The sequence below is a fragment of the Protopterus annectens genome, chromosome 5.part0 (assembly GCF_019279795.1).
Source record: "Protopterus annectens isolate FY-2018-M chromosome 5.part0, PAN1.0, whole genome shotgun sequence".
NCBI lineage: Eukaryota > Metazoa > Chordata > Ceratodontiformes > Protopteridae > Protopterus > Protopterus annectens.
In genome coordinates this window covers 1,649,491,641-1,649,504,455 of record NC_056735.1, presented here as the reverse complement: position 1 = coordinate 1,649,504,455, position 12,815 = coordinate 1,649,491,641, and the positions used below count along the sequence as shown (strand labels likewise).

Here is a 12,815-nt window from a genome sequence, read left to right as displayed (position 1 = left end):
AGGGATAATTAGTAAAGCATATAAAATATTGCATAACTACAAGAATCAATCAGAGGAGGTTAGAAAGGATTGGGAAGAGAGGCGGGATAAGCAACTCACAAAGAAACAATGGGGGGGGGGGGCATGTGCATTACTCCCAAATATGCAACAAATTCTAGACAATTTAGGATCTTTGCTTAGAAGTGTTTACATAGGTATTTTTATACCCTAAATAGACTCCAAAAGAAATGTTCTTTAGGTAGACAGCAAATGTTGCAGGTGTGATGGAAAAGAAAGAGGTAATTGGGAACATATTTTTTTTAGAGTGTAATGAGCTGTCAGACTTTAAAAAATCCCTGCAGACTACTCTATCAGAAATATTGGGTAAGCAAATTAGTATAACTAAGGAAATGGTTCTACTTATGATACAGAACTGGAATTGACTACACATAGTAAGGCCTTGCCAAGTCCAATTATGGTGGGTCTATGTTCAGACATCAAATGGAACTTCCATCGAATGGCTGAACATCGAACCCTATCCACTGAATGTTCATTCAGTGAATGTTCATTTAATCAATGGGGAAAGTAACTAATTGACCACCACTTCCCAGTGTGCCCCACCACAGTATTTCCGACTCACCCAGGTGGGAGGGCTTCACCCCCAAACTATATACACAAACTCCAAGACTGCACTACAGTAGGGAAAAGGGCAGACAGAGAAGTGGTGGCCAACTAGTTACTTTCCCCATCAATGACATGAACGTTCAATGGCTAGGGTTCGATGTTCAGCAGTTTGATGGAAGTTCCATTTGAATATAGACCCAATTTTGGTGGTGGCCAGAAAGCAGTTACTAGAAAATGGAAATCAAACTCTAAACCAACTGTACTAGAAGTAGTGAATATAGTAAAAGAGATAAAACAACCGGAAATTGGATCTTTAGAAAAGGGTAGGAGCAAATTACACACAAAAATAATGGGAACTGTGGGAGCAATAAATGCATAATAATGTTTTGGAGAAGGAATGAGGTTTAAAAGGATGCAGGACTATGTAATGTTTGACTCTACAATGACTGGATGGATTACAGGTGATGTATAATGTTTGCAAGTAAAAATCTGTCAACATGGTTTGTTTTCATTAATATAAATGATTTCTTGTATCATAAGTGATTATTAAATTAAGATATCTCTTGTTTAAAAAAATAAAGTGTATGGTTTGATTCTGGACCAAAAAAACAGCCCCGGGCAGGCACCATGAGTTTTGTCCGTTTTTCCTGTATGAAACATGTTTGATGCCCCTGCACATTCAGCGACAATAAAAGGCCACTCTGGACTAGTCGCATAACTCTCAACTGTCCAGATTTTTGCCTCATATTTTCAGTTATTCTAGCACCTTTATGAGTGTTTATAAGAGCAAAATTTAAAATATATCCCTATTTTTGGGATTTTGTTCCCCCATTACTTTAGGCTTTGTCCAGATTTCTTGCACTAAGAGGTTTAGAGGTACGAGTATCCATGAAAAAGGTCTTACTATGACCCACACTACACAGTAAAGGTCATCTTAGTTCAACACAAGTTGCAGTAAAGGCATGCGGCTTATCTTTTTATATTTAATCATTAAAGTATCCTAAAGGCACTGATTTACTTAAAATGATCTACAAAAAGATGCAGAGGGTATCTGTAAATGGCCTTACATTCATAAATACTGGTTAGTGTTAGTGTGCACTCTAAGATTGCTACAGAAACCCTGCAATGTTTTACTGACAGAGTCTTACAAGTTCATTGGGCAAGCAGCAGCAGTTGGGTGTGTAATTGCAAAATAAGATAATTACGTTTTAGCAGTTAAAGTACCAGAAAAAAATAATAAACCAGAACACGATATTTATTTGTTTATTTTTATTTTATTTTATTTAACATTTGTTGACCGGGAATAATGTTTTTAACATTATTATATAGATATAATATAATAATATAGATATTATATTATGATATAATAATGTTCGGGCAACTACACACGAGGTTCAGCTTACAGCAATGGAAACAATGTACTCTGGCAACCTGGACTCAAAAATACAGCTACATTCCATCAGAGAAAAGTGAAAATCATGAAAAATCTAAAAAACAATATAAAGTTTTTGCCATCTGAGAGAAAGCAAGAATTACTTTCTGAATGTCATTAGGAGAAAAGGTGATATATCCAAAGTTTAGGTTACCATTTTGGGCACGAAGAAGAAATCCAGTATCTATACTACAAAACATGCAGTGAAGATAAACAATTGTACATATCAAGCATATAGTTTTGAAGCATAACAAAATATCAGAAAAATAATGACATACAACAGTACAATATAAAATTCAATAAGTTTCTGAAGTAAGGTGATGCAAATTAAGAAAAGGGTTGGGTGATACAAGAAAAGTTCAGTAAGAGTTTGGCAGTCTGTTCCTATCAGACACTATAAATTAAAGCAGCTTGATGTACAAATGCCAACATGCCACACATGATGGAAAGGGGAGGGAAAGCATGAAGTAGGATGAAATCAAATCACCAACATCCTGTTACTAATATCCTGCTGTTCACCGTCAGCATGAAAACAGTGAAAAGGAACTCTACAACAGATACTGACAGCAATGGTAAAATATACAACTCAATGAATGCTGATCACGGACATGGCTACAGTCTCAAATCCTTTCTGAATAGTTAATTGTTTTAGAAGTTAATCATTTTGCTACAGATGTGCATTCCTGATATGCCTTGCTAAACTTTATTAGGCTATCAATGGAGGTAGTATACAAAATGAAACTTACCAGTGAGTGAACGATAAATTCACATGACTTTGTAAGATCCTTTGCCAGCAGAGATCGGCGAATATCACACTTTAATGTATACTGTGAAATAAAGAAAAGAACCATTACACTACTACAGGTTTTCCTGACAGCCTTCTTTTACATTTGAAAGCTCATTCTTCAACATTCTGGTGCAACTTCCTCAATCTGCTAAATCTACTTATTTAATTTTGTTTGTTAATCTGCAAAATCCAATCAGGCATAAACAATTTTCAATGGAGGCCTAGAGGAACAAGCTGTAAGTGAAGATTTCAAAATTATATTAATTAGACATTCGGATGTAAATCTCACAAAACTGACTGAGTAGAGGTACAATTTTCTGCACAATTATGTCTGCTATTTACAGAATGAAAATACAATTGAACAAAAAATGAACTATTTGGAAGCACAATAAACAGAACTATTACACTTGTATTAAACACTGCTGTTCAAATTTGTATATGCAACAGAGCTGAAGTAAACCAAAAAAGTCAAGAACAATTTAAGAAGACAGTTGAGATCATGGACTGTGTTACAACTGTTGGCTATGAGAGAGGCATACACAATTTTGTGTATACAGTAGACTCCCTCTTATCCAGTCTCATTGGGACCAGATGGTTAATCAGAAAAAGCATACAAAATAATATTTATAGGTTAAAAATCAGCTAGAATAGGATTTGTGTTAGTATGCATTTTCCTAATGAATATGAAGTCTAAAACTCAAATGTCTGTCATTACTTAGCCCAGAGAAGGCGGAAGTGCTCTGTTGTCTTTTGCTAAGGCTATGGCAGAAATGTGATGGCCGGTTAAAGAGAGGCAGGATAAGACAGATTCTACTGCAATTTCTAAGATGTGTGGCAGGGGTCTGCTATTTTGACCCCGTGTGAATACTTAAATATATTACTCACTGGCTACGCTGACACCATTCTGTTTTAACATCTTTATTAAATCTTCACATTTTAAACAATGACATGTACACTTGCATTAAAAGAAAATAATGAATAGTAATTTGTTTTCATTATTTTCATACATTAAACATGTATTTTAATAATCATTCATTCCAATATTACATAAACTGATCAGTTCCTGCCTTCCCTTTAACTTCACTCCTTTTCCTAAACACTATTCTTTGCATATATTGTTCCCACACATTCCATTTATTTCTATGCAATTTGCTTGCTCCTTTCCTTTACTAAAGATCCCACCTCCAGTTCTTTTATCTCCTTTACAATATTCTGAACTTCAATTAAAATTGATTTTGACTTCCATTTTCTAGCAATTGTTTTTTGATTTCCATTTTTCAATAAATTGCTTTTTTGGCAGCCAGTAACATTAGACTTAGCAAGGCCTTACCATGTCTGGGCAATGCAGCTCCTATATCCCAGCTCAAAATAATAATTTCTTTAGTTACAACCATTTGCTTCCCCAGCATTTCTTACAGAGTACACTATATGGAATTTTTAAAATCTGCCAACTTTTTACATTCACAAAAACACACTCCAGGTTACCACTCTATTTCCCATCATATCTGTAGCAATTGCTATCTACCACAGGAGAAATTCTCTGATGCCTGCTTGGGGTATAAAAACATCTATTTGCACAAATCCTAAATATTGTAAATTTTGTTACATACTTAAGAGCTATACAGATGTTCTCCTATTATTCCTTTGTAAATTGCCTTTGTGCTTTCTCTTCCCAATCTTTTCTAACCTCCCCTGATTAATTATTGGAGTTATCAAGCAAGATTTTATATGCACTACTAATTATCTCTGTATTACTAATTATCTCTTTACAGTAGCTTTGTTCTAGACGCTATTAAAAACTCCATCAGAGCTGGTGTTCATGCAGCATTCCCCTATCCCCTTCTCTTTGTCTATATGCTGTTATCAATCCCTGGCAGGAAATGTAGCCTTTAACCTTGGCCTCATCTCACTCTGTTACCTTTCCTTCTCAAGATATTTGCCCCCAGTAACTTGATTCCTTTGCTAATTTTCTTCAGTAAATTCGAGAATTTTCTATACCATGACTTGCTGTCATACCTATTGGTGAAATCTCCTTTTTTCATTCCCATAATGGCTTAATTTATAGAATACTTTCCACTACTTTATAATATTTTGTATAGTTATCCTCCTTACAGACCTGCATCAAAAACCCTACTCTCTCTCTCTATTTCTTTCACCCCATATCATCCTTTCCCACTTTGATTTAAACATTCTGCTCAAGTTAACTGTACATGAACCTTAACTGCATAGCTCTCAAGTACCCTTCAAATCAGGTAACTAAGCCACACTGCTCTTCAAGAAGAATCAGTTTATCCCACTTAAAACACTGAAGATATTTGATTTGGAGGGAAAGACAAGATTTATGAATCATCATCATCCATAAAGTACAGTTTTGTACCTACCATAAATGTAGATGTTCGAGGATCCACATTGCTGCAGTCCTAACCATTGGGTAGTCCGCTGTCCAGTCGGCCCGAATACCAAAGTATATGGCTGACGTCGGTCAAGGCGCATTAGACTGATGTCAGGACGTCAGGGTACTAATGCGCATGACCGACGTCATATCCTCAGTCTTTTCTTGCCCCAGATGTCAGAAGACCCTAAAAAGACAAAGCCCAAACCAAAACACCAAAAAACCCTGCACCAAACATATATACAATATATACAAATGCACAAGAATATATATATATATATACTAGCACACGCCACCACCCCTAAACACAGAGGGGAAGGAGGGAGGGTAAATTGGACTGCAGCAATGTGGATCCTCGAACATCTACATTTATGGTAGGTACAAAACTGTACTATGTTCTTCATTCCACATTGCTGCAGTCCTAACCATTGGGTAGAATCCCAAAGCAGAGGTAAGGGAGGCTGGCAAATCATAAGGAAGCAGGAGCTGTCAACATGCCTTGCAAAATAGCTGTGGCAAAACCAGCCCTAGATTTAGAGTAGAGAGGAAGATGGTAATGCTTAGAGAAAGTATGCACTGAACTCCAAGTAGCTGCCTCCAAAATATCCTTAGTTGCCACCCCCCTTAGAAATGCTGTTGAAGTGGCAGTAGCCCTAGTGGAATGAGGCCTAATCCCAGCTGGAATCTCTTTGCCATGATGGGAGTAACAAAATGAAATGCAAAACCCAATCCACTTAGAAATAGTTTGTTTAGACACAGGCTTGCCCTGAGAACTCAATGCAAAAGAGACAAACAACTGCTGAGACTGCCTGAAATCCTTAGTCCTGCTTAAATAATAACGCAACTGCCTATGGACATCTAAAGTGTGCAAAATCTTTTCCCCCTTATTTTGGGGATCTGCATAGAAAGTAGGCAAATGAATAGTTTGGTTTAACGCCACACTAGAAACCACCTTAGGCATAAAGGAAGGATTAGTACGTAATGATACCCTATCCTTATGGAAAATCAAAAAGGGCTCTACTGCCATAAGGGCCTGCAACTCAGACACCCTTCTTGCAGAAGTAATAGCCAACAGAAAAGCAGTCTTCCATGACAAGTATTTCAATTCAGCAGTAGCCGCAGGCTCAAAAGGTTGTAGAGTAAGTTTTTCCAACACAAAATTGAGATCCCAAGCAGGAGTAGGAGCTCTACGTGGGGTCTTATATTCTTTGCCCTCTAAGAAACTGCTTGAACAAAGGATGCGAAAACAATGGTGGGTCACAATCATAGTGAGCTGAAATTGCTGCAGCATGAATCTTAATGGAAGAGAAGGACAAACCTTTGTCCAATAACTCAGTAAGATATTGAAGAGCCACACTCAAATTAGGCTCAGAAATCTCCAAATTCTTTGCTGTACTCCAAAATAAAAATCTCTTCCATTTTTCTGCGTACACTTTCCTTGTACTAGGTCTTCTAGCTTCCATAATCACATTTAAAACTTGTTGAGGAAGTTGAGACCTGCTGTGTTTCAACACAGAATATGCCAGGCTGTTAGATGAAGAGAGTGAAGCTTGACATTGAGCAGGTGACCGTCCTTCTGAGATAACAGATGTGGAATCAAAGGTAAAGGCCATGGAGGCTTCCTTACCAGACTCCTTAGTAGTGGGTACCAGTGTTGCCGAGGCCAATCTGGAGCTATTAAAATCATCCTTGGCTTGTCTTGTCTGACCTTTAAGAGCACCTTTGGAAGAAGAGGCAGAGGTGGAAAGGCATACACATGAAGATTTTTCCAACTGAAAGAAAGAGCATCCACTTTCCAAGCTGTGTGATGAAACCCCTTTGTGCAAAACTTTGGCAGCTGGTGGTTTAGTGGAGAAGCGAACAGATCTATGTCTGGAGTTCCCCATGACACTGTCAATTTCTGAAATACATGAAGATCCAGTTTCCACTCGTGGGGATCCATGATTTGTCTGCTTAACACATCTGCTAAGGAGTTCTGTGCTCCCGGCAGAAACCTTGCCTGAAGAGTTAGTTGCAAGCTGAGCGCAGTCTCCCATAAAATCATTGCTTGCCTGCATAGAGGATAAGAATGTGTTCCCCTTGTTTGTTGATGTACCACATGACAGTTGTGTTGTCTGTTAGAATCAACACCTGCCCTGGAAGAAGTAACTCCTTGAAAGCCATTAATGCAAACTGGACTGCTAACATCTCCTTCATGTTGATATGTAGATGCTGTAGTCTGGCAGGCCACTTGTCTTGTATCCACTTTCCATTTAGATGAGCTCCCAAGCAATGTCCGAGGCATCTGTCGTTAAAATCTGACTCGCCTCTGGCCGGGTCACAGAGAGTCCCTTGTTTAGGTGACATTCCTGAGCCCACCACAAAAATTCTTTTTGAAGGCAAGGTATTATTTGAATGACAGTGTCCAAATCCTGGCAGTGCTGTGTCCATACATTTTGAGATACCATTGCAGCTTCCTCATATGCAGTTTGGCATTGGGAAGCACCAGAATACAAGATGCCATGAACCCTAATGCTTGAAGGACTGTCCTTGCAGTCAGCACGGACTGATGAGATAGTTGATGGAAGTAAAGGGATAGACTCTTTTGTTTGTCCGGGGTTAAAAAGGCCATCTGGGCTGCTGTATTCAGTCTCACACCCAGAAAGCACATGTCTTGAGAGGGTACTAGACTGGACTTTATTTCGTTCACAGAATACCCTAGGCATCTTAGCACTGCTATAACATATTCCAGATGCTGTAGAAGGTCTTCCTTTTCTTGAGCCAGAATCAGGCAGTCGCCCAAGTAAGGATAGATTTGAATTCCTTTTAGCCTGAAGTAAGCTATCACTGGAGCCAGAACCTTTGTGAATACTCTGGGCAGTAGATAAGCCAAAGGGCAATGCAGAGAACTGATAATGAGAATTTCCAGCTCGAAAACGCAGATACTTCCTGCAACTTAGTCTTATAGGCACATGAAGGTAAGCTTCCTTGAGATCTAAAGTTACCATCCAGTGATCTTTGCCCAGCAGAGGTAAAAGCTGTTGTAACGTCAACATCTTGAACTTGGGAATGTCCAGATAAGTGTTGAGGATAGATAAATCCAAAATTGGTCTCCACATGTTCCCCTTCTTTGGTACTAGGAACAGGCGAGAATAAAATCCTAGGCCCCTTTCTGATACAGGGACTGGCTGAATGGCCCCTATTTGGAGTAACAGAGAAATTTGCTTGTGAGCCTCTTTCCTTTGTGGAGGAGGAACGTCTGGCATGCCTTTGAAAGGGGGCAATGTATGGAAATAAAACCTGTAACCTTGGTGAATGATATCCAACACCCATCTGTCTTGAGTAATTAAATCCCAATTTTCTTTGAAAAGAGACAGTCTTCCTCCCAAAGGAGCTGCCAGACGAGAATCTACTGGCAGCTGAAAAGGCAGGTCATTGGGTCTGTTTACGAAAGGACTGACCCCTGCCCTCACCAGAAGTCTGAGCAGGTGAACTCCCTGTTCTAGGCCTAAAAGAACCTTGAGCTCTGCCCCTACCACCCCTAGACTGGGAATCATAAGCAGGATATGTCCATCCCTTAGTAGGCCAATTTCTACTAAACTTCGGTGGCTGCACCTGCAAAAAATCTTTAACAGTTTGCATAGACTTAGCTTTGTCCTCCATTTTCTTTAAAACTGCTTCCACAGGCGAACCAAACAACACATCAGACTGTAAAGGAGCATCCAAAATCCTTGTCTTAACATGCTCAGCTAAATTCTGATCCCTCAACCAGGCATGCCTGCGAAGAACAGAACTAGTGGCAGCCACCCTCGAGGAGGCCTGTACAGCATCAAAACCACATTGCAAAGAATGCTTACCCACTTGTTCAGACACATGAACTAAATCCAGCAACTCTTTACACTCAATACCTTCCGCCAAAGCATCCACCTTAGATTTCAATTGTGAAAGGAGATAATTTTGATATTTTAGCATGTGAAACTGACAATTCAACGCCCTCATGGCTAAAGTGGAAGAAGTATACACTTTCTTTCCCCATCTATCCAAAGCCCTTGCCTCTTTATCAGTGGGAACAGGGTTTTTAACAACAGAGGCCTTAACACCTTTAGGTCCCTGAGAAACAGTTTCGGGTCTGCCCTAGGACTCTTAAAAGATACTTATGAGCTTCAGGCACCCTATAGTACCTATCAGGTTTAACAGGAGCAGGAGGCAAAGAATCAGGGTTCAGGGAAGCCTCTGCAAAACATCTTCCACCACATTCAACACAGGAGGTATAGCTAAGGGCCTATGCTGGGGTAAAACAAGAATTCCCTAAGCCTTTTCCTGGAATCAGAGTAATCTTGGCCTTCCCATTTAAAGTGCTCCCTCATGGAATGCAGAGTCTCTGAAAATGAGAAATCCTCAGGAGGAGAAGCTGTAGGAGTGGAATCATCCACATCAGAATCAGAATAAGGAGGATACTCCTGCAAGTCTTCCGCAGAAGACTCAGAAGCCTCTGAACACTGTTCAAAACTCTCAAACTCAGGTTCCACCCTAGGCCTCTTATCAGGAGGGGCATAGAACCTCTAATCATAGTAATCAAATCTTCTGCCATTTTAAGCATATGTTTCTTAGGCACAGAACCTGAAGTGCTAGGAGAAGCCCCCACTGAAGCTAAACTTGGCCTACCTCTCAAAGAAGTTTTGAAAACAGAAGGAGAGGCTCTAACTACCTTGGGAAGAGAGGGAAGAACAGTTACCTGAGAAGCCCCCTCAGCCTGGCCTACCTCCTGAGAAGGCACATCCTGTAACAGTAAAGTCTCTGCCTGAGACTCCAAAGAAACTCCTGGCAAAACCTCTGGCTCCACTGAGTTTCTAAAGAACCGACGTCCGGGACTGCCGGTTCATCAACCCTAGGCTTCGCTGTTTTGTCCTTGCGCTTTTTGGAAGCGGCGCCGGAGCATCCAACGGCATTTTATAATTACAACGCTTCCCAAACACTAACCTGGCACAGTCTAACCTTCTCTTAATAGTGCGTTTGTTAAATCTAGCACAAGAGCGGCATCCAACAACGCCGTGCTCAGGCCCTAAACAAGGTATACACAAAGTATGGTAATCCCTATGAGGTATCTGTTTCCCACAAGAAATACAGTTATTCACTTTTTCTGACATCCGGTTAAATACTGAGGCAAGAAAAACCAAAATGTTCCCAACGGGTACTTAGCCAACTTTGATTCGGTCTGAAACTCCGACTTCAGAAAATTTCAGAACGCCAACCTGCACTCGCAAAACTGCTTCTGCATCGGACCATGCGGCAAAAAAGACTGAGGATATGACGTCGGTCATGCGCATTAGTACCCTGACGTCCTGACATCAGTCTAATGCACCTTGACCGACGTCAGCCATATACTTTGGTATTCGGGCCGACTGGACAGCGGACTACCCAATGGTTAGGACTGCAGCAATGTGGAATGAAGAACATCTTCTCCCCTGACTAATAAAAACACAACTGACCTGCATGCAAGAGTAAAAGCAATAACAACATTGTCATCACTTGTGTCTGATCATGTATATCCATAATCAAGAGCTTCTTAGGCTCTCAGTTTTGTATTATCTTTAGTTTAGTCTCTTTTCATATACCCACAGCTGCCATAACAGAATCCTTTTTAATCCATTTAGCCCAGTGCCTAATCTTATCAATGTCTGCTGAACCAATTCATTCATGGGTACATAGTTTACCACTATAGCCTTTGTTTTATCTTCATTTATTTTATAACCTCCAAAAACATAAGACTGTCTCATAACGTTTCACAATACCACAATATACATTTCTGCATTTATCAAGTACAGGATAATTCCACCTGCAAATAAAACTAATTTTTCTTGATTACCATACCAAATACATCCTTGGATCTGAAAATCCTTTATTGTCCTTGCCAACAGCTCCAAACATGCAAATAGTGGGGAAAAAGGACATAACTGCCTGATTCCATTGTCCAAACAAGGCTTGTCAAATAGGAACTCTCCCTACCATAATTCTTTTGCCTTCAGTCTTTCATGTATCCTTCTTATATTACCCTATACTGCCTATATGATGTGAGATCTGAAGGGCCTTTGGCCTTTTTAGGTAAATAAATCCACCAATTTTTTCCCCCTCCCCTTTTTAAATGGTGTTGAGCAAAACCATCCAGATCTTTATCACTTTCTTCTCTCCTTAATTCCAAATTTCCACATGAATACCATTTGTTCCTAGAGGCTTCCTTGCTGATTGACTTCACATCATCGTTTTTATCTCATCTCTTACTATCAATATCTTAACACTAATTCTTAAGTTATCTATTAGTTGTTGGGCCTCAACTTCCTCCAACATTGGCATAATTAAGTCTTCCATAAATATTTCCAGCTGCGCTTTTTCGGGTTTTCCCCATTCTTCTGCTTTATACACTTTTTCCAAAACATTTCTTAATATGTTTACAAGACCTGTGATTGTTTTTCACATCATAAACACCAAATGTTTGGCTACAATATTTTTTACTTTTACAAAAAAAATCATATCTTGTTTGATAAAGGTATGCACTAATGACAAAGCTGCAGCAGCACAAATGTCATCAACAGAGGAATTCTTGAAGAACACAGCTGAAGTAGCAATTGACCCTGTAGAATGGGGCCTTAGGCCTCGAGTTAAGAGACTTACTGTCAACATAGCAAATGTGCATAACCCAGTCAGACAGTCATTTGGACAAAGTGACTTTGGAAACCTTGGAGCCTAGTTTAGCAAATGAAAAAGAGACAGAACTAGTTATCTTTAAAGTGTTTTGTACAGTGAAGGTAAAAATGGAGCTATCAACTGGCAAAGTGAGTATTCTGGTTCAAGACTAATTCTGAGGTGACCTTAGGTAAAAAGGAAGGGTTAGGTCTGAGAAATACTTTGTCTTTATGCAAAGCTAGGGGGGGGTTGCAAAAGTGTGTATAGTTTTGATATAATCTTTGCAGAAGTAATTGAGACAAAAAAGAAAGTTTTCCACAATAGGTGTTTTTAAAACTGCAGGAACAGACAGGTTCATAAGGAGTTTGGGTAAGAATGTGTAAAACAAATTCAAATCCCATGGATGACGAGTGTTTTCTATGGCAGGTTTAAAAAGAAAGATCCCTTTTATAAAGGCTTTTCAAACTTTTTTTAGGAGGCTAATGTAGTAGAGTTGAACCCTTGATGGAAATTAGATATGGCCACTACATTAACCTTGATTGTGGATTAACTATGGTTAAGTCAAAAACTGTTGCCAGAAACTGAAGGACTAAAGAAAAGGGGGCTGAGAAGAGGTCTAGCCATAGACTGATTGCCCCAAATGAAAATCTCTTTCTTTTACTTTTGTAAATTTTCCTGATGGTGTCTTTCTGCGAGGTTGAGGGGATATGAAAGACTTTGGGAAAAAAAGGATGAAATCACTGGCCATCATTGGAACTGAAAAATAAAAAAAAATGTGGTTAATTTCAGGCAGACGTCCAGGGTGAGGTTTACCTTACAGAGGTGATGAGATCCAGAAGGGGATCTAGCAACCAGGAATGTTTTTTGAGCACAGGCCAGAGCATGGCAAATCATGCCTGTCTGGGCAAAAATGGGGCAATGCGGATGACTGAGGCCTTGCA

The 12,815-nt window shown here is 39.5% G+C and overlaps 1 protein-coding gene across 2 annotated transcripts in view; it reads right to left on the bottom strand.

Annotated features, from left to right (window-relative positions):
* VPS26C (VPS26 endosomal protein sorting factor C) overlaps positions 1–12,815 on the bottom strand; it is a 377,577-nt gene that overhangs the window by 210,947 nt on the left and 153,815 nt on the right. For both annotated transcript variants that reach the window (XM_044071439.1, XM_044071440.1), the window contains one exon: positions 2,782–2,862. In XM_044071439.1, the coding sequence (XP_043927374.1) occupies positions 2,782–2,862 (81 nt within the window). The remainder of the gene's footprint in view (positions 1–2,781; positions 2,863–12,815) is intronic.